This window comes from Melanostigma gelatinosum, assembly GCF_949748355.1.
Source record: "Melanostigma gelatinosum genome assembly, chromosome: 16".
NCBI classification, from domain to species: Eukaryota; Metazoa; Chordata; class Actinopteri; order Perciformes; family Zoarcidae; genus Melanostigma; species Melanostigma gelatinosum.
The window spans coordinates 20,146,585-20,168,694 of record NC_136649.1 but is presented as its reverse complement, the minus strand read 5'-3'; the positions used below and the strand labels follow the sequence as shown (position 1 = coordinate 20,168,694).

At 41.1% G+C, this 22,110-nt stretch overlaps 2 protein-coding genes across 3 annotated transcripts; one reads left to right on the top strand and one right to left on the bottom strand.

Annotated features, from left to right (window-relative positions):
* Window positions 1-489: 489 nt before the first annotated feature.
* On the top strand, window positions 490-10,305 carry ahi1 (Abelson helper integration site 1). Of its 2 annotated transcripts, XM_079286411.1 has the most exons (27): window positions 490-545; window positions 963-1,043; window positions 1,411-1,529; window positions 1,702-2,282; window positions 2,395-2,483; window positions 2,594-2,780; window positions 3,063-3,255; window positions 3,338-3,433; window positions 3,516-3,701; window positions 3,899-4,051; window positions 4,357-4,489; window positions 4,689-4,812; window positions 5,095-5,324; window positions 5,547-5,653; window positions 5,742-5,860; window positions 6,142-6,272; window positions 6,356-6,496; window positions 6,619-6,812; window positions 6,907-6,952; window positions 7,076-7,128; window positions 7,512-7,629; window positions 7,945-8,003; window positions 8,645-8,710; window positions 8,799-8,961; window positions 9,050-9,135; window positions 9,453-9,541; window positions 9,709-10,305. In XM_079286411.1, exons 2-27 carry the CDS (start codon window positions 1,034-1,036, stop codon window positions 9,890-9,892), a joined length of 3,657 nt encoding a protein of 1,218 aa, XP_079142537.1. In that variant the 5' UTR covers window positions 490-545; window positions 963-1,033; the 3' UTR covers window positions 9,893-10,305. The 2 variants fall into 2 exon arrangements, with proteins under 2 accessions (XP_079142537.1, XP_079142538.1); XM_079286412.1 differs by lacking the exon at window positions 9,453-9,541 and having other exon boundaries at window positions 9,709-9,801.
* A 381-nt stretch (window positions 10,306-10,686) lies between these two features.
* On the bottom strand, window positions 10,687-19,365 carry slc18b1 (solute carrier family 18 member B1). Its single transcript, XM_079286688.1, has 14 exons — window positions 19,228-19,365; window positions 15,678-15,817; window positions 14,348-14,443; window positions 14,184-14,257; window positions 13,757-13,904; window positions 13,400-13,556; window positions 13,161-13,297; window positions 12,969-13,070; window positions 12,750-12,841; window positions 12,184-12,279; window positions 12,020-12,094; window positions 11,833-11,926; window positions 11,361-11,410; window positions 10,687-11,211 (listed from the first exon to the last, which is right to left on the bottom strand). Exons 1-14 carry the CDS (start codon window positions 19,256-19,258, stop codon window positions 11,157-11,159), a joined length of 1,347 nt encoding a protein of 448 aa, XP_079142814.1. The 5' UTR covers window positions 19,259-19,365; the 3' UTR covers window positions 10,687-11,156.
* Window positions 19,366-22,110: the final 2,745 nt, after the last annotated feature.

Below are 22,110 nucleotides of genomic sequence, written 5' to 3'. Positions count from 1 at the left end.
CGGCTCAGACCCTTTACGCACAACTCTTATTTAGAAGCAAATATTATACAATTATATAAAATAAGGGAAGTGTATTAGCAGTACTGCATTTTTGAATCTGGTCTCGTGTTTTTTTTGTAAAAAAATATTATAATTATTATTGTTGTACTCATTTATTTATCTTTGCTCTTTTTTTTGGTGACAGCATCTTCCAAGTATGTATAATTGTATCACATTATACATTTTGTAATGTAATTCAGAGAGTTTTTTTGTGTTCTAATTGTAAGAGGAAAAAATATATTAAATCCTATCAAAAATACGTGTTTGCAGCTGCGTCACCTAAATGTGATTTAGTGCATTTTGATAGTAGAAAATAAACTTTTAAAGTTATTTTTATGTTGTATGTTATTTTCCATGGTTCAGCCATTGGTGAATCTGTTGTTGTTGTCGTTACGTCACAAACATGGCCGCCACGCCCCGCCCCTCACGTCCAGCCCTGTTGTGGTTGACTTGGAAACCGTCGCAGCGTCGTTGGTGAAGTCGGAGGACAGCACAATCACTGCAGGGTATAAATACACACCTTAGCTAACTCCTCTCCATCTTTTATGAACCCATTTGTATGGAGTATGGTTTAATTTGAGCTTCAAACGGTTACTTGAAGAAGCTAAGTCGTTCTGTACCAAACCTAGTGAGCTAATAATACCATTTATGCTATAGCTAATATTAGCACTTACCAAGCTAGCGTTAACTGTTAGCGTCTCACAAATGTTGTTTTTAGCTTCAGCTAAGCAAACGATGTGGGTTTGTTCCACTGTGTTGATCCAACATGCAAAACTAACTGTGCACGTTACAAACCAACAAAGAATGATCCAGCAGAGATTTTATTTTTGTGCAAGGTTAACATGAAATCACCTAAGCCAAATTCCTTGTATGTGTAACGTATACTTGACAATATGATTGTGATCCGTGTTTTGTATTTGCAGGATGAAAGCCTTCCTGCCTGGATTAATTACGCACGTTTTGCACTCAGAATGAGACATAACGGTGCCTGAGGATGCCAGTAGGTGAGTTTATAATGCAAAATACATCCTTTCAGAGTGTTATATTATTGTATCATTCTTTGATATTATTATGCATTCAAGTTTAAGCATTTTAATGTTGAAGTTGAGTGAGGTGAGGCTAATTTAAACTATTTTACTCACTGTTGGGTAGTTTAAACTATCAAAATGCACCATATTTTATTTGCTGATCATGTCTTGTATGTAAGTAAATAAATATAGTGAAGTAATAAGCAAGTATCGTAAGTATTAGTTGAAAATGCACCCTTCACCACAGCAACATACACTTCTTTGATCACATAGTATTAACTGATCTCAATGTAACCCAGGTCTAGGGTCACTTTGCCCATTTATGAGTGGAACCTTTTTACAGGTGCGAGTGAAGACCGGGCAAAGACCCGGGAAAGATTCAATGAAGTCTTCAAGAAATACTCTGAGTCAGATAAGAAAAAGTTGAAGAAGAAAAAGACTGAAACTCCGGAGACTATTGTGGTACGTGTTCTAAAAGTTTCACCTGGTTTATTTAATTAAGCCTCCTTTCTACAAGATAAGTGGAAAGTAATGCAAAGTAATTGAAATGGTCAACATCGTATTCAGGGAAACAAGCTTTACATACGTATATATTGTCGTTTCTTAGTTCTCCCTTTCCCCCTGTTTCTTTTAGCTTCAGAATCTAAAAAAGAATCTCAACCTTGAGAAGGACACAGAAGATGATGAGACCATCCTCCAGAACACATATCACGCCGAACAGGGCAGCCCTCGCTACACCAAGAATAAGCGAAGAGAGAGTGAAACAGCGGAAAAGGTTAATGTCAACAACAGTAGAAACCAAGAGGAGACTCAGACTTCAAAAGGGAAGAGGAAAAGCAGGAGGGAGCTTCCCCCCCTTCCTGTACCCGAGGATACCAAAAGTTACACCCAGGAGGATGCGGATGCTTCCAAGTCTGAGATTGCTTTGGAGCCAGATGGTGGAGGTGGTGGAAAGGAACCAAAGCGGAAAAGTAAAAAAGGGAAAGTCAAGGGAGATACAGAGGCCAAGGAAGTGAGTCAGGTGGAGGATGCAGAGGACAAGCTGCTGCATGAATACCAGCAGCAGATTGCACAGAAGGAGGAGAGGACTTTAAAGGCGACAAGCACCAAGACTGAGGAAGAGAGTGTTCTCTCCCAAAATGTTTCACTCAATAACGATGTCGGAAAGAAGAAAAAGAAAAAGCTGAAATCTGTGATCACACAGCCGGAAGTAGGGTGTGTATATCTACTAGTATGCTAGACTTTTTTTTTAAATTTAATTTAGTTATTCGGCTACAGACTACAGTTCTTAGCAGCGTATTGAAGTAAAATGTTTTTGGTCCACTAGGGATGAAGATGAAGATGCTGACCAGGATGCTGATGTGGACAACGAGACTGAATCCAAGGGAAAGAAGAAAAAGAAGAAGAAAAAACATGGTAACTGGATGTTAACTGTCAGCCTAACTACAAGAAATCATTTGAAAAATTCCCTTTAAAAGTTTACAATGTTGATGAATTTAATGTTTTTTAATCTTCCGTTTTTTCAGTTGTCAAAGAAGAGAGTGAAACGGAGGCAGAAGTGCCACAGAAACCAACGTTTGATGACAGCCTTGTGCTGGGAGTGTTTGTCCACAGAACAGATCGCCTCAAGACGGACCTGCTGATCTCACACCCGATGGTGAAGATACATGTCGTCGATGAGAACACTGGACAGTATGTGAAGAAGGATGACTGGTGAGAACGGACACTCTTTAGACACACTGCACTACTGCAGTTCAGATTGGCGTTTAATTCAGTGTTAAATTGTGTTTTCACATCTTTAATGGTTTGTAACACTTGTGTTGCTGTTGCCGGGTGCATACTTTATTTGTAACTCTAACTTGTAACACTAGGACTATATTATCTTTGTGTTTTAGTTCCGTCTACAGTTATTTTCACCTCTCATGTCAAAGGGTGCAGAGTGTGGTAAAGCCTTTGAATGAACACAATATCTAAATGTTGTCTTGTTTTTCACAGCCATCGGCCAGTCTCCTCATTTTATGAGCAAGACAACGTTGACCACATTCTCCCCATCATGACTCAACCATTTGACTTCAAGAAGAACAAATCAATCATCCCTGAGTGGCAGGAGCAGATCATCTTCAACGAACGCTTCGGTTACTTTGTTGAACAAAAGGATGAAAGCCCCAGAGTCATACTTCTCTTTGAAGTAAGAGACACTTCATCTCGACATATTTGGCCAACTTCAATGTCGCCGTCAATAATTCTTTGTATTTAAATGTTTCTTGAAGATCCTGGACTTCATAACAATGGAAGAAGCAAGAGCCAACGTTGACGTTGACCAGCATGAGCGAGGATTCAGAAAGATTGCTTGGGCTTTTCTCAAGGTACTATATTTGGCCTGGTTTGACTTGGATTTGAACTGTTCTTTATCATCCTTATCTCACAAGTTTCTCTGTATCCTTTCAGCTTGTCGGCACAAATGGTATGCTGAATATCGACAGTAAACTTCGCCTCCAGCTCTTCGGCCCGCCACCTCGGGCAAAGAGACAACCCAAAACGATTGAGGTGGTCGAGTGGTGGAGGAAGTACCCCCGGAACAAATACGCATCCACCCTTTATGTCACGGTGAAAGGCATCAAACTCCCTGAACATGTACGTTCTTTGTTGGCTTATAGCTGCTACTGTGTAATCTGTCTTACATTGTCACTGTAGGTCTGTAGACATGCAAATCGTTGACGTGTAAGGTATTAGTGATACTGTAGATATAAAGCTGTTTCAGATATTCTGGTGTTAAGCCACAAGTGGATTCAGTGATATGCTGTGATCTAGGATTGGCCTTTGTTCTGCAGGTGGACCCCAGTATTCGGTCCATGATGGCCCTGCAGGAGGAGAGGGGTAGCACCTCCTACAGTGAACTGCAGAATGAGGTCACCAAGAGAAGCCTGACTCAGCCTCTAGACAGCAAGCCGCCAGCCTTGAGATGGAGCAGGCTGCCTGGACAGGTCGGTGGAATTAGGAATTATTGTTTGATGAACCAGACAAACAGCACTCACAAGTTTACATTCAAGCTGTTTGTGGTCGCTGTGATCATTCCTCCCGTCCATCGTGGCTGTCAAGTGATCTCTTTCTCATGCATCACCTATGTAAGAGACGGGAGAACAATTTCACTTTCCATGTTCTACGTAATATGACAATGATGTTAAGTTCAGCTGACGCTAACGGCACTGCACACAAGGCCATATCAGTGTTGTTTTTACACAGAAAATGTGAACCTGTCCTTGAAATGTGGTTGATTCTCTGTTTTAAGGTCTGTCGGATTCCTAACAAGTCCATGCTGTCGTTCCGCGGTGGTCGGATGGGCTGCTTCACATTGTGCTTCTCTCATACCGGGGCGATGCTGGCTGCTGCTTGTGCTGACACGGACGCTTTCCCTGTAGTAGGTAAGCAACAGCTCGTCCGTGTGAAGCTCCTCCTGCTGACGCTGCTCTTCACTCCTCAGCAGTAATCACACGCTAATTCACTTGCTGTTTATACATGATCAGCTCTGGGGATGATCTCAGGACTCTACAACTTCCAAGCACATTCAAATAAGAATAATCGATACTGTTCAATGAGTAACCCATTCATTTACTGTTTCAGTGTATGAGATTCCCTCTGGCCAGGCTTTGGCTGCCTTCAGTGGCCATCTCAAAATAGTCTATGATCTCTGCTGGTCCACAGACGATCGGAGCCTTGTGTCTGCCTCCTCTGATGGAACTGTCAGGTAAGTTTCAGTTTGTTAGATTGAAAAATAAATGACACTGATCTGCAGTCACTATGAGCTGTCCCTGCTTGTTGACTGAACTGCTGTATTAGCTGTTTGCAATAGTACCTCCAGGGGGAGTAAGTGCCCTTCATAGCAAGTGGCTCATCATGTGTTTATGTTACCAGCATGTTTTGGGCCATAGTGGGGATTGTCTGCCTAGAACGTTATTTAAAGAACATCATTTCTTTGCACAAAGGAGGGTCAGCATTATTCCAATGTTTTCTTGCTCTCCTGCTTCAGAGAGTGGAACGTGGAGAGGCTTCAGGGATCGGCCCAGAAGGTGCTCCCTCATCCATCCTTCGTGTACTGTGCTCAGTACCAACCCACAGCCCAGAACCTGGTGGTGACGGGGGGCTTCGACTCTCTGGTACGAGTGTGGAGGCTCGACGTCGACGATGTGAATGGCCAGCTGCTGCAGGAGTTTGAGGGTCACAACAGTTTCATCAACTCCATTTGTTTTGACTCTGAAGGTATCGTGTTGTCAATGTTGTGTGTAAACCCAATAAACCGGCACCTCTGCCTGCATATACTGTACATAAAACAGGTCTTTAATGACATTAGGAGGGGGTCCACTGCATGTACATGTAGGAAATACTGAATGATGTAAAATATTCATGTCTTTTGTAATGTGAAAGAAGAATGTTGTACTCGTGCCTTCTTATAGCTCCTTTTGTTGTATTTGTTGTAATTAGGAAGGAGAATGTTCTCTGCAGACAGTACGGGCCTAATCCTCGTGTGGAGAACTACAATAAACGACAGCAAGCGGCATCACCCATGTCATCGCTGGTCTATAGAGAAGGTACAGGACATTGCATTTGCCATGTTTGATCCAAATGTACATATTCCGCGGTATACTTTAAGAAACTCTGCATGTTTTGTCTTGGCAGAAAATTGACGAGAGTGACCTCAGGGGTGTCCCCATCAACATGCTGCAGCTCCATCCAAACGGGCGGTGCCTGCTCATCCACGCCAAAGACAGTGTCCTGAGGGTGATGGACTTGAGAATGTAAATAAGATAAGACTCAACTTAAAAAGCACCATCTGTAATTACAGGAAACGCTGACCTCTGACTAAAACACAGACTAAATAAGATGATGTATGACTTAAGTCTTGGTGTTTGTATTTCTAAATAATTACAGATAGGAGAGGAATGTATCATCAAACATGTATGAAACATACAGTATTGTGTTGCCCAGAATAGTTGTTACAGTCCAAAAAACATACATTCTTTGTTCAAGTTTAAAATATAAATGTTCCATCTTTTCTACAATCTTTCTGCCCTTTCAGCCTGGCTGTGAAGAAGTACACCGGAGCCACAAACTACAGAGAGAGGATTTATAGCACGTTCACGCCGTGTGGGAACTTCATCTTCTCTGGCAGCGAGGATGGGATGGCGTATGTCTGGAATACAGACACAGGTGAGGTTATGCTGTTTATTTTCTGCCAGTTTTGATAGTGTTATGCACAGTGGCTCCAGCTCTCGTCTCTTCTGTCTTTTCAGGGGACCAAGTTGCAGTCTACTCTGAGCTTTTGTACCCCACTGCTCTCCACGGCGTGTCCTTCCACCCTCACGAAAACATGGTTGCTTTCAGTGCCTTCGGTCAGAGCCAGCCTGTCCGCCTGTACCTGTACGACCGCAAAGGTTTGTGAAAACACCCGACAAGTGCCTTCTCCTGTGGACATAGCCCCTGAATCGCGCATCCACCGTGCTTACATACAGGACAGGTATTAAAAATACAAACGATGTCATCCTTCATCACACAGTTTCCCAGCTGGAGGTGCACAATATGAAAGCGGCGAGCAGATCAGCTTCTACAGACACCAGAACCATCAGAAACACACCGGCCCCCCCGGCGCTACAGGACACATCTGCTGCTTCGACCATGGATCAGTTTGCCCAAGCAACGCGACTTGCATTGAAAATGCAATGTGTTAAAGAGCAACTGGATTCAGTACTTGTAAATACTCATCTTCTATTACTTAGATATAAGTACATATAGAAATACATCAATTCAAAATCTCCAAAACTCACTTTTTCAAATCTTTTTTTAGGAGCCACATCAGAAGTCTTCAACCTCTGGGTACATTTATGAACACGGTACTGTCTGTGTTGTTTGTACACAGTTTTATGACGAACATGGTGTGCTGCAGTACGTCTCAATTGACCCGTCTCTCTGTTTACGTGGGAAAATCTTCTGCTTTTGTTGTGTTTGGTTTTCAGACAGAATGAGCATCACTCACACGGGGAGGAGCTTCACCATGGATTCTGGCACTGTGAGTGTTTGATCAGTATTTACTTTGTAAACACACCTTTGTATACTCGGCCTTTATCGGGGTCATATATGGTGATGTAACCTAATCTCTGTCTGAACAGGCTTGTTCTCAGGTTTCCTCTCAAGTGCTGAGAAAGGAAACATTCCACAGAAATGTGTCTCGAGACGTATTTTTATTGATGAACTCAAATTGGGATTAGCACAGCATTACAGAAGTGCGTTGCATTTCTACTGGGCCAGTTTGTCAACCTGCTGGCTGCCATTATGTACTGAATTTGATGTTGTATTAAACTCCTGAAGTTTTAACCGAATCTTGACTTTAAAATGCATCAGGAGGCCTGAAACAAATTGCCAGAGAACTGAAGTGCAGCCTTTTCTTTGCAGACGGGATTAAGCTCTTCGTTACCTCCTCCGTCCCTCCTGTCGCCGCACTCTCAGCTGCAGCTCTCCGCTTCTCTAGCGGAGCAGCTGATCCCCCGGGCGGCTCTGAGCACCCAAAACCGTGAGTCAGGCGTGTACAGTTAATCTCACAGTTATTTGCTCTCAAACCAATGAATGACTTTTACTGCCGCTCTGTGATATGTGAGGTCAAATACTTTTCCAAGATTATAGCTGCATGAAGTAAAGCCTGCTGCGACCAAAGCACTTCCAGTGTTACGGTCCGCTATTAAGTCTCCTGAAGCATGTACACCATACACAGAGACAAGGATGGGCCGCTTGTGGTTTTCACTTGTGTCCGTAAGTGATCAGATTTCTGTTCTAGTCGAAGATGAAATATTTTTTTGCCTGCTTTTAGTTTTTTTTCTTGGAATTTCAGGCGGTTTCAGTCCAGTCGGTCATCGTCTAAGAGGAGCTTCGTCTCTCAGGCTGCAGACGGTAAGGCTGTTACATAATAAGTAACTTTTCCTCAATTGAATGGCTAAAAAAACGAAAGACCTATGTTATAGATTTTGATGAGTTTGTGCACTTACATTATCTCAAATCTGTCATTTTAATCAAAGTACCGATGCGTTTCATTGGCTGAATATCCCCTCTGCCCATCCGTCAGCGCTGTGGTCGTCTCACACAAGCTGTCATAGATTACAATTCTATCCAGTTTCAAGCCACATTTTTCGGATACACCTTTTAGATCTTGTTTGTTTTTAACTATATATTTGAACCTGATGAAGGTTGTTAGTCTGGATCTTAAATGATCGGATTAAGACCAGTTTTAAACCCCCAAGTTCGTTTGTTCACGAGAGGAGGAGTCCTCTGCGGATCATTCAGCTTCCTGATCGATACTAAAGGAACACTAACCGGGAGAAGCTGACTGCAGTGAGGACAATGGTGGTGAAAACTCCCATGATCACCAAACGCCATCTTTTGCTGTTGTTTTGATTGTAGAGAGTCAACTAAATGTACTTTAACTTTGTCAGCTGAATCTGAACCACATGGAAGTTGCTGCACTGATTAGTCAACTGCTATCTGCCAATATCCTTTGTTGCTTCTTCAGGATTTCAATTATTTTTCTCCATCAGAGCCTTCCTGACCACATCTCTTCAGGCGTCCATGTGGAAACAGATCCTGTCCCCGTTCAACAAGTCGTAAGTCTCCTCCGTAGCTGCGAGCTCAGTCGCACGTAACCTTTCCCCTCTCACACTCCAGCCCCCCACCTTTGTGCTGCTCTTCCAGGTCGTCTCGCTCCACGACTACAGAGCTGATCGGTCCGATGAACTCACCGTACGCCGCGGTGACGTCATCCAAGTGCTGTACAAAGACAACGACAGCTGGTGGTTCGGGCGTCTGGCCAATGGGCAGCAGGGATACTTTCTAGCTTCTTATGTCGCAGATCAGAGTAAGTGAATCATCACTTGTCCGAGTGGCCAATGTATACGAAACGTCCACATGTGCTGCCAGATGCTGAGTTCTTTTATATATCGTAGGCAATTTCAATGAAGAGGTGACTCAGTCTGTTGAGGCACACGCAGCCTTGTCTGAAGGGACTGTTGAGAGGGCGACGCCCACCAGGGTAAGCAGACAGACTAACAGTGTGTGGAAGTCCTGGATTACAATCATACCTTTTATTCATCAGGAATTAGAATCGGCTAAAAGGTGAAACAGGGTGTGGCTGCGAATACATTTCTTGTCTTCTCTCTTGTGTCTCATATGTTTCTGTGATACTTTCTTTTGACCGTCACACACTCTTGTTCAAACTTTTCTGGGAGAAGTATCACTTTAAAGTTTACTTTTTGCATAAAAGAATGCACGCTGATCTATATTTCAGTATCTGCTTGGTGCGATGGCTTTTCCTATGGTTTTAAGTTTCCTCCTCCTTACCTTTCCAAGGTATCTGCTGCAATTAGTTCTTCCGGGGAACTTCGGTTTCTCTCTGAGCCGACCCTCTCTGACACCGAACCAGAGTTGACCGATGCCAGGTGAGTGGCTGGCTGTGCTTAAATCATTCACAAGGGTTACTGAACACTGCGTTGGGATTTTAAGTGTTTCTTTTCCGTAACAAAAGCAAAGCGGGTTTTATAACCGACATGTTTTGTTATGGTTTTAGAAATAATTTATGATTGTGAATGATGTTTGTTTTCCGCAGAGCTAGAAGGAAAAAGAAGGTGAAAAAGCCAGGAGTTGCTGCACCTTCGTCCCGAGCCACGTTTTCAGATGCAGACGCTCCGGTGTCGACGAGCACCAGGAGGAGGAGAGGCAGATCAACAGACAGGCCTCTCCCAAAGAGGCCGACCGGCCGGACGAATGGAGCCTTCGAGCCCGATACATGAACTCACAGACACATCGCTGCTTTCAACTCGCAGCAACGCTTTCACCGTCTCTCTATTTGATGTATTTCTACATTTGATTATGTGAACTATATGAGTCAGTATGTTCTGTATTGTACTTGTACAGATTGATCGATGAAATGTAAAGACGTGTTCACATTAATAATTCTAGCACTTCTTGTCGTATGTTTTACATATTTATTGTCATGAGCATGTGTACATTTTTACTGAAGATATAGAAAACAGAACATTGTAATATTGTAGTTTTATTGGAGTTTAACGTTTTTTTATACGCTGCTTCTACACAACCATATAAAAATACAGATTACTCCTTTCCAAATGTTTCATCACATGTGAAGTCACTTTTGATATCTCAAATGTTTAAATAAATATGCCTCAGGGCTATTTTGATTATGTATGCGTCACATTTTTGGAATGTACCTGTGAAACAATGCAAACAGGATACTAATTATTCTGCTTGTTGCGATTTTTTTAAAGACTTATTTGAGTCAGTCAAGTGGAATTGTAAGCTATAGCATGTCATTATTTTATACTCGACTTTTTTACACGTTAATATCTTTTCATTTTAAAATGCTACTAGCAAGAGGACATCGATTTCTTTTTGTGCGACACTATTATTTTAGAATGTATTTGTATTTTTTCTGTGAAATAAAATATAAGCAGGCTATGCAGTACATGTTAGTTCAGAATAACTAAACATGCCACTTGCATGGCATGCACAGCTATATTATGGATAGAGTGAATAAACACACAAGTGTCTGTTTTTCATTCACATATTTAGTTTTTATTTTAAATCAGTGCAAAAATCGTAAAACTGTTCAGTCAGAAAAGAAGGCGCAACATACAAAATCACCAACTGCAGTGAATGTGACACGATGCTCCCTGTTGAATTATACCGAGGGTCACTATGACCTAAATAATACAGATTATACAACATGCTCGCTTCCTTCATGTTGTCGTGAATGTGGTCAGCAGCTCTCGGCTTGTGTAACATCGATATGAAACCCAGGTCATGTGATGAAAGCGGAGCCTCAGAACAAAAGGCACAGTTAGTTTGGACTCTCCAGGGGTTGACTACTTTCAGTCATACAACATTCATGCATCATCATGCACAATATTAAATAATTTATTGAAAGGCTCGTGTAAAATCTGAGAATACACTAAAGTACCGCTTTGTTTTTAATACTTTCCGCATTGAGATGGCGGTTGGTTCGGTATGGCGTCCTTCCACATGTGGCTGAGGGCTTCATTCAGTCAGGAGAGGAGTGCTTTCATCGGTCGGTCGACTGTCTTTTCGAACGCTTCAATTCAAACATAAATGTGAGAGTTACACAGAGTACGTTAAAGGAAAGTGCACAAATAATAAGTCTAAATAGCCTTCCACGTAGTATACAGTTAATGTAAATATCTGGCATGAATCTGATCAGCTTCATTTGAGGTTATTGATTACCTTTGTTGTTGTTGAGGATGACACAGGTAATACACAGCAAGGAGAAAGGCCTAAAGAGAGAGTGGTCATTTAGTTTCAATCGTGTAACTTAAGAAAAGAGAATCATGCGTTTGTTTCTCCATCACATCTTTGTGGTGTGTTTGATAACCGGGCTTAGAATAACATTTTTTTTTCTCCATCCTCACATAAATGTCATGCAAGTAAGGTGGCAATCCTCCCAGTCTCATGCTGCCTGTGTCACACCAACAACATTCTACAGGCTTGAAAACCGCCCGAGTGACCATTGTGTGCATGAGTGTCTGATGATATGGTCGTAAAATTTAAACTGTAATCTTTCAAATCACAAGAGGACAATGCGAATGTTCATATGACAGCGAGTGAGACGGTTCTGGCAAATTCTCTCCCGCTTCATGTGTCCTTTTCTCACATGGAGCCGTCATGCACACAAAACACTGCACGAACTGATACTTACACCCAATAACGCCACGCCTCCTTGGACTGCAGCTGCCCACTCAAAGTTCAGATGCTGCGTGATAAGGCCACCCACTACTGGGCCATAAAACATCCTTTTAAAAGAATCAAAGATTTAATGTTCATTTGTATTGTTTTTCTATATTCAGGCTATTGAAAAAGACTTTTGGATGTCGGTAGAAATTTACCCCGAGGACCAAAATGCCCCAAAAAGTCCAGACACCATTCCAAGAGTGCTGAGCCCCTCATCATATCCTTGTTCACTGCAAAGAACGATGTGTTTCATTGTGCATTATATACATGAATAAAAAGGTATATTTATATTTATAGCAGCACATGTGAAGCCACTCACTATGCACATGTGATGATCTCAGGGAAGGTGGGGATTGCAGTCATGCCCAGAGAAAACCCAATTACACCGAGCATGAAGACCACCAACCACAGCTGACTACACACACAAACACACAAGCAAAGAAACAGAATATAATGTAACGTTAGGACTGTTAACCTAAAGGAATTATATCGTTTTGAGACAACATCTTACCTACTGAGTACTGCCAGTGGTGGAGGAAGTACTCAACTCAAGTAAAAGTAGCAAAATCACAGTGGATGAATACTCAACGTAAAGACTGAAGTCCTTTTATCATGTTTGTGTTCTCGATAAGCGCTTTAAAACACACTGAACAGCATGATGTATCAATTTGCCGGTGCAGGTTTTGTGACCTTCCCTCAGAGCCAGGCTAGCGGTTTCCCCTTGCTTCCAGTCTTTATGCTAAGCTAAGCTAGCAGGCTGCAACTCCATATTAAATGGACAGATAATAATAAATAGAACAGAATAAGCCGATTTAAAAACAAATGCGGGGCTATTCTTTCAAAGGAGAGGGTCTCTGTTACTTTCCATCTTTACCACACGCTCACCTCTGGATGTGAAGGAAAGGGACGGGGCCGAGCATAAAGAAACCAAATGCTGTGGCGGTACCTCCTGACACCATGAACCAACGCCTGGTGGACTGAAGACACACACACACACGCACACACACGCACACACACACGCACACACACACGCACAAGGGATTTAGTTCAACATGTAGAACTTACAATTCTGGAAGAATGATCCACATTTGCCTTCATACTCACAGGATATGTATCAGTAATATACCCAATCAGCGGGGATGCCAGGCAGTAGGGCAACGACAGACCAAGAAGGATGAGTCCCACGTAGCCCGCCGAGAGGTTAAACTGATATAACAGAGTGAAAACGTATTCACAGGAAGCACAACAAACGTTCCTCCTACAGTAAGTTGACTTCATCAGAAGTTCGGATATCACCTTCTCCATGGCAAACAGGGACAACGTGGCATCCAAGAAGCCCAGACCTGCACTGAGAGTGAATATCACATAGCAGATCAGGACGATCTTCCCTTTGGTGAGAAGCGGAAAGAAGGAATCCTTCGAGGGTTCTGCTTCTGTTTGGACAGAAGCACAAAGTACAGCTCGCAGTTACAATGTGAAAAAATAACCCCAACTAATTTATAGAAATGACATGCATAATATGATGAATCTACTACCGATGCTTGGCAAGACGTATATGTTGAAAGGAACCATAATCAGTAGTAAACATCCGAGAAGCAGAAAGGGGACTTCGTATCCGAATGACTGGTAGAGCAACCCTCCGAGCGGCGGCCCCAGAATAAGACCAAGTCCTGTGAAAACCTCCAAACTACCCTAAACAGAGAGAATTGCAGCAATCTGTCAGGATAAAATCTTTTACTACACGTGCCAGAAGATCGTTTTTATTTTCCATGACACTGGGAGAAACGGGAGCTACAAAACAACCCCAACCATCATGCCTTTTGTTTTTGGTTTTTCTCGTGATTCTAATTTCTAAACAACATGCCAGAAGCACAACAGTTGTCTGCTCTCACCAAAACAGTTGCCACATTGTTTGGAAATATTTTGCCTGTCATGGCGAAAGTGGAGGTCATAGCTGCGGCGAAGCCGAAGGCGTCGACCGACCTCACGATAAAGCAGAGACTTATGAAAGCGGCTCCCGCGGGAACACGGTCGAGTAACCTGCGAGAAACAAACTCCTGTCAAACAGGACTCAAGATAGAAACACCGGAACAAATGCAGACGGACTACAATCTAAATGTGCACGCAGCCACATTCAAATAAAGTGGAGAAAAACGATAATGAAGCGATGCACATTGTCAGTCCAATAGTGTGCCGTATGGCCGGCTCTGTCATGTGAAAACGGGTCACAAATATTTTGTTTCCCCTTTTTAAAAAGGCTAAATAATTTCCTGCACTGTAGATATCATCACCAACGGAGCACACAGGAGCAACACTTACCCGAACACGATGGTGCAGCCCGAAGACACGAAAAGACCCGCCACAAGCATGAACTTTGCACCAATCTGGACGATCTGATAGGACGACAAAGAGAGAGTGAATTACTGTGAATAACAGCAATCCACACTTCACATACTGATGCGAAACAAGCCATGTGCACTTACATATCTCCCCATGATCAATGAGCCAATTAAATTGCAGACAGCGTAGCAGCCAAATATGAGGCCGATGACAGTTTGACTGGCTCCCTTCTTCACTGCCTGTGTGGAAATATACATGTTAGGTATCTATTGGTCGTATTTCACACCGTCTAAGTAACATAAATAAGGACGTGTGATGTAAAGTTAATAACACAAATGGTCAATACATGGATTACATATTGATAGAGGAGCAGATGACTAAAAAGAATGCATTAATGCCTTATCGATACCTTATCATATTGAATACTCCACTGGGCCCTAACCTTTGCTTCACAGTTATTACTCATGTTGTCAGCTGAGCTTACCTGAGACCAGTGAGTATAACTGAGCCAGTCATTCACTGGCCTGCAGGGAGGGACGTCTGTCCAGCACATGATCACTTTCATTCCACTCAGAAGACACGACCACCGACGCTATTCGTCAGACTAAGAACAGCATCCGTTTGTAGCGACGAACGAATTATCGGACACAAACAATGGAGCCCTGATTATGGTTCACAGCTGATGTTTCACATCCTTTACCAGCTAAAAAAAAATGTGTCTTTACTTCTTTTTTTTTTTTTTTACAGTGGTCTTGTTTGGTTGTTTACGTCACTGATGACAGACTTAAGTGCACATTAAACAAGACATTAAAATGATAATGCTTGTTGCAAATCAATGCAGTAAAATGCCCACTTTCTGGCTGGGTTGCAAAAGGGCTGCAGAAATACTGGAAGAACAATAGTTGCAACTACATTATTACCAAATAGAAGGTTTAAACACCAGCTCATGGGATTTTTCTCAACCTGGCAACCCAAAATAATTGATTTTGAAAGCTAAGCAAACTCATTTATTAACCATTAAAGTTAACGTATGTAACTTTGCTGAGCAGCGGCTTCTGTAATGCTTAAATTAGTTTTATTTGTTTATTGTCAGGGCCTGTTATTGAATGAGCCAGTGAGCTTTAAAGGCTAATGTTCACTTAAGTCCTTAAACAAGACACTTCAAAAACGTGATGCTAAAACATAGTGTAAGAGTGTAAGAGTCACTACTGCATGTTTAAAAACTGACACAGTAGTGTCAGATACACAGAAATATTCATGTAAAGTTTGCTAACATCAGCCACCAGAGTTTGTTGAATTAACTAAAGATGTTTTTTATTGCTTATGAATTAACTTTTCATTCAAAAGAGGAAGAATTTATTATGTCTACTTTCAAAAGCTAATAAAACTTTAAATAAAAAATGCCATAAGTGCTCCTCAAACCCCTAAACGCATGCCATTTGTACACTATCATGTGGAATACTTTTGGATTACCTCATTGGGGAAAAATGGGCCTAATATTGAGTAGCAGATCATGGAGCTAAAGTTGACAGATGCCATTGAGATTAAGGTGAGAATCTGCTGTCTTGTCATCCTCGGAGGAGGACCTGTTGTTTCAGCTGGAGGGCTGTCATCTGTTGTGAAGAGAAAAACCATAAATGAATGAATGTAACGGAACAGTAAAAACAATTGGATAATGAGATTAGATAATTAATAGATCGACTTTATTTCAGACTCGGGGTCCATACAGACAGATACATAAAAAGACAGACACAAACAATAAAAGTACATCGGCCTAGCAATGCCTTACAAAGAGACAGCTGTACCAATGTCGCCACAGCTGGGACTGGTAGCGTGTGGTGCTAAACCTTATGTTGGTTAAAACAAGTATGATCCCATTCACAGAGTCATTCAGTCTGCAGATGAATTTGTACATGACATTTCTTAAAACTGTTTGGAAAGTGTTGACTCGTGCAGCCACAAACATTTCACCAGCACGACTCCATCTCGATCTCTTTAACAGTATTCTCATGGCGTCATTGTACGCTACTTGAAGTCTCTGTAGACTCTTTTTTTTGTAGTTTGACCACAAGTGTGCAGTGTAGTGTGCAAGTGTGCAGTTCACTCCATCTGTACACAGACCAGACTAACGTGAGAGACTGTTTGCTTGTGCAGACATCATACGACATTGCCTGGAAATGTCGTTATCATCAGACATGTGTTCTGTTAAAAAATGACCAAGATATTTTACTTCACTACAGACACCAAGATTATTGTCAGACAATTTGAAGTCAGGGAAGTTTAGACATTTGTCCTCTTTAGTTCTACAGATCAGGATAGCACTCTTACTGGCGTTGTATTTGATGTCATGTTCCACACCGTACACAGTACATATAGTGAGGAGCTGCTGAAGACCAGCGCTAGATGGACTAAAGATCACCAGATCATCTGCATACATGATGTGATTAACCAGAGTATTTCCAATCATGCACCAGTATTACAGGCTTTCAGTTGCTTGGACAGATCATCAATATACAGATTAAACAGAATTGGGGACAAAATTCCCCCTTGTCTGACACCATTGCTAACCCCAAATGGGGCTGACACACTTTTACCCCATTTTACTCTCATACTCTGGTGCGCATACCAGTAAGCCAGAATTCTCACAATGTATGTGGGGACACCTCTTTGGCTCCGTTTAAAAAATAATTTACTATGATTAACATGATCAAAAGCTGAATTCCTTATCATCATGAGTAAACTGTATTGCAACACACCAGTCAACACCAAGCCTGACCACATTTGTCAAAGAGTCAAGCTTCTTATTCCAGAGAATAGCCACACCCCCTGGAATCCTTCCTCTGACTATTCCCATGCCAAAGTCAGTTGTAGACTCCCCAGCACCATGAAAGTGATCATTAAAAGAGTTGAGTTTTTCCAAGTCTTGCTTCGGTAAGAATGTCTCTTGTAAACATAGTATGTCACAATTCTCCAAAAGGTTGTAAACAACCATGCGGCGAGCTTTATCCCCAACGCTCTGGCCCACACGCAGGCCACGACAATTGTACGACCAAACCCGGATATACATTTAGCAAAGCAAGTGAGTGCCCATAGCACCAGCAGGCAAACTTATTCCCCCCACAGCAAGTGTATGGTTAGAGCCGATAACTCCCGCCCTGCGGGGCTCAAGATAACGGACAAATGCCCCTTCTGGCCAGAGCTCCGGAATGTACATTTCATCAAACTCATTGCATTCAGCAGATACTTTGAATGAGCTGAATCTTCTGTGGACAGTGTCGATCTTTAGACAGTTGACCTCCCGGCAGAGGCAGTGGTCCCAGCCTTCACGCACACAGTGCCTCCATCCAGCGCCGCTGAAGCACCTGTGCCACCGCCCGAAGTCAGGTCAGTGGGACGCTCCAGTGCACACAGTCGGCGATCAATTTCCACAGTGATGGCACGAAAATCCTCGCCTACATCAGCCTGTAGCTGCATCGACTTCTTCAATGAGCAGACCTCAGTGTACAGCGGCTCCATTTCCCCAAGTAGACTCGAGACGTCCAAGTTGGAAAACGTCACCGGAGGAAATTCATCCAGGAAATGAGAGACAAATCTGGGAGTGTTCTCCCCGCACTCATTCAATACTTTAAGGCAACTCTTAATGTTGTTTGTCTTTCTGTCAGTGGCGGCTGGTCAATAGAGGGCCATGGGGCATGGCCCCACCATGAGCCACACACAAAAAAAAAAAAAAAAAAAATTATAACAATCATAAATTATACAAATTGTCAATATTTGTGTTTTTGAACTGTGGAATGTACCCAGTAATGTGTGTAAAATATGATATCTGCGCAAAATATATGCTTTTCCTGCTCGTCCTCTCCCCCTGTGTGCTCTCTGCTCGTGCTCTCTGTCTGTGTGCACGACACTCTGAGAACGCGCAGCTCGGGGGGCCTGATCGTTTTGGCCCAAAAGAGACGGGTCTATGAAGCAGTTTAGCCAATTGCTGATTCAAGATATAAATGAGTGACATACAATTTAGCCAATCAGCGCCCTCAAATAGATTCAGCTTGGGGCCAGAACGATCAGGCCCCCCTCGCTGCGCGTTCTCGTCAGGAGAAGTCTCGACAGGCGCCCGCGCCAGCGCGAGCACTCCTCCTCCAAGACCCGTTTGAGAGGAGAACTTTGGCGGAGATTCTGCAGCCAAAGAGCTGATATCAGATCAGCCTGACCTCACAATCAGACAGCAGACTCGCGGGAAAGGGAAGCAGTACATGCGAAGCTTCTGTACTAGCTGTACACCAGACAGGTTTGGCTGGCTGGATGACGTCATGCTAATCATTTATTTAGCTTTTTAAAACAACGGGGACGGATCCAGCACAGACAGTTACGGGAGTGAGGGATGAGGAGGTAAGGAAACATGAGAACACCAGGACACACATGAGACCTCTGTCAAGCTACATATTAGACAAAGTGAACATCTTTTCTTCTACATAGTTGTCCTCAGTCTCATCTTAACTTGGTCATGGAGGCATCAACATGTAATAGAGATGTTAAATTAACAGTGAAAACTCATCATAGCTTAATTTAACATCAGTATTCATAATTACATTTCATGTTTACTTCTCCTGATCTTTAGGTCCATCTCAATAAATGAACATGTTCTATTATATTATATAAGTGTTATTTACTGATTGTTTTCGTGTTGGAATACATGTTAAATATTTAACTGCCAAGTAATAATGCGTGTTTGATACTTACATTTTTTTTGCATTAAATCATACTGGGATGTTTGCTGAAATTGATAGGATGGCCCTACCTAGAACATTTTCCACCAGCCGCCACTGCTTTCTGTGCACTTTATGGGAAACGTACCGCTGTGTAGTTTGGCAGAGTTCAAACAAAACTTTTTTCGAGGACTCTAGCCACTCTGAGTCAAACGTGTTCGCAGCCAGCCAATAATGTTAACGTCAGAAGTTAAGTTAGTTCAGCGGATTCAAAACACAGCAAAAAAAAAAAGTATTACACTTTACTAAAAGTCACCAACCTGCTTGCTGGAGGTCGACTTCCGGGTCCATTTCTAAACGTTCAGGATTTCTTATATCCAATTATTCAGGACAGAAATACAGACGGTGACATAACGACACACAGAGGGAACCTGAACACACTCAGCTCCCGGTTCTTGAGGCAGCGCGAGGTATTTCCTCTATGAAGTTAACTGAAACTTCAGATGAAACCGGAAGTACTCAACTAAATAAAAGCCCCGGTAGCCAGCTTCCGGGGCCACTTAAAGAGTTAAGACTAAATCTTTAAAATAAATAACTCTGCTTTCTTTTAATCGCTCCACATTTTAGTTCGTATACCATATGCGGTTTCTCAGATTAATCACTAATTAATATATATATTTAACAATTAAATCAACACAAAATACACACTACTTTAAGGATTTACGATGTTAATGTATGGTTTGTTTAGTTAATTGCTTGGATAAATGTATGTTTGCTTTGTATGTCACATGTTTTTTTTTACATATGAAATGTATAAAAACAAACAATGTGTAACATAAAGTTATGAACATAACATCACGGAACCAAAAAAGTATAAATAATAATAGAATTACCCTTATACTGAGGGCCTTGGTGTTTTTGCCCATAATGTAGGGGCAAAGGGTTTCTATTACAATTATATCCCTTTGAAATAATAGTGATCAATCGCTACAGGAGCTTTTATGTAATACCAACAACCATAACTACCACAATAGCAATAATTACAGATGTACAGTATATTTTTACATGAAATAACAAAATATAAATATAGTATAAAAATATATATATAACAATGTATTGATATGACTCAATTTCATTTTAACTACACAAAAAATGAATGTACTATGAATAATTTTACAATTTATCCATACAGATTCCTAAATAATAATAAACACATACATACATAGATAGATACATACATACACACATACATATATACAACATGATAAATAATACATCTTAATAAATCTGCCACTTTCTTTGCAGAACCACAGTACTTCTATCGATTCCTTCATCACTAAAAAACAAAGGGACCGAAGGAGGAAGCCTGTGTTGTGCCACCAACTTTGCATCAGAGAGTGAAAGAGCCAAACTGTAAATGACACAAAACAACACATTTGGAACCATGTATATTTATTACACTTTGGCCTGACGATAGGTCCATGTAAACCTATGGTCGCATCATATTTGTTTCCTTCACAAAATAAGAGAAATAAAATTCAGGCAACCATCTATTCATTAGACAGTATTGCTGATAACTGACACACACTGTCGCTGAAATCTCTAAAGCTGCAATAAATGAAAAGCTCTTAAATGAAAACTCTCTGTAGTCTCTCTCAAGATACATTCTTCATATACTTTAAAATAACCTTCTTCAAAATTAAGCAAGTTACAAATGTCACAACAACCTTGTTTTTGCAAATAACACAATTTCCTTTCCACATTTGTTTCTTTATACATTAGCACCAAATCTACATGAAATCTCACTCCTACTGACAGTTCATCTTAACAACTTGTGAATAAGTTGTAATTATTACCTTTGCAAGTTAATTGTTCTCGTTCTTTTTTTCTAAGTTGAACATCAAAATAACTCTTGTTACCATGCTAAAGCAAAGGTGCAAAATTACTGAAATTAGCAACATATAAGCAGAATTTTCTCAGCATATAATAATGTTAAGTCATTTACTAAATACACGGTGCAAGCAGCATTGTATTTTCTTTTGCCAGTACAACATCAGTTCTATGTAAGTAGCGTTATTGCACACAAGCTCTATATATCTGAAGCAGCACTGGTTTCCAACAAGGCAAACTACCGATGTAGCAGCATCATAAACACCCAATGAAAACAACACAGAGCCAACCAAGTTTGAGATTCTCGGAGAGGATCTCAGCGCTTATGCACATTTCCGTTAGTGGGGATGAAAACATTTTCTACCGTATTCCCCACTAACTTACTTTAAGCCAAATGCATTTTGACTATTTGGCACACACAAACTTACTGTAGACCATTTCTCCAAAATGTAGACGGGGGGGGTTTTGGAAATTAAAAGGAATGTGTAAATTGACTATAAAAAATGACGAATACATTGTCAGATCATAACGGCGTCTGACTGAACAATGTTGAACTATGTTAATTGCACTACTTCATAGAAGTATCATGAATAGAAAATATACAAACTATGATGAACTGCGGTCAACTCTTCATGTTGCAGTTACAGAATCAATATATTCTTCTATTGCATGTTCAGCAATTTGAAAATAATTTATAAAAAAAAACTAAAGATTAAAAATCAAATCATTGTCTTAAACAAATGGGATTTGCATGAAGAATAAATATACAAATAAAGGTATTGGGGAGAAAAAAACAACAATCAGTTTGATATTTATAATAAAACTGTATAATATATTTACTTAATTACTTAAAACTGAGCTAAAATAGTGCACATATGGTATGGCTTGGTGAAAATGTATTTGCAATTTTGACAGCCATTGTAAGAATGAAGGTATTTGCTGTGTATATTTTTTATAAACATCACAAACACAAATAAAATATTCATTAATTTGAAATGCATTAAATTAGCCACAATTGTAAGAGAGTTGTCTTTGGCACCACATGCGGCACTAAACCTCCACACTGCTTTTAAAATCCATTCCAACATGTACCTTACTAACCTTTTGATTATCCAGGGAAGGTTGATATTTTTTTACTTCACTATCTGAATAATAATAAATAAAATTAGCTTGAGTACATTCCACATATGAACTAGAAATGATGGAATAACTGGTGTAGTCTCCATCCCCACTGACCTATACTGATATTGTCTTGAACAGACGGATTGTAAAATCGTCTGCGTGTGCAAGACCGTCTTGTATATTCAAAAGAA

Coding starts and splice junctions, on each gene's coding strand:
- ahi1 (XM_079286411.1), top strand. Junction 3,702..3,898: donor GCATCAAACTCCCTGAACAT/GTACGTTCTTTG, acceptor TTTGTTCTGCAG/GTGGACCCCAGTATTCGGTC. Junction 5,325..5,546: donor CATTTGTTTTGACTCTGAAG/GTATCGTGTTGT, acceptor TGTTGTAATTAG/GAAGGAGAATGTTCTCTGCA.
- slc18b1 (XM_079286688.1), bottom strand. CDS start 19,258: ATGGACCCGGAAGTCGACCTCCAGCAAGCAG. Junction 14,258..14,347: donor CATTGATCATGGGGAGATAT/GTAAGTGCACAT, acceptor TCGTCCTATCAG/ATCGTCCAGATTGGTGCAAA. Junction 13,071..13,160: donor CCCTGTTTGCCATGGAGAAG/GTGATATCCGAA, acceptor CTGTTATATCAG/TTTAACCTCTCGGCGGGCTA.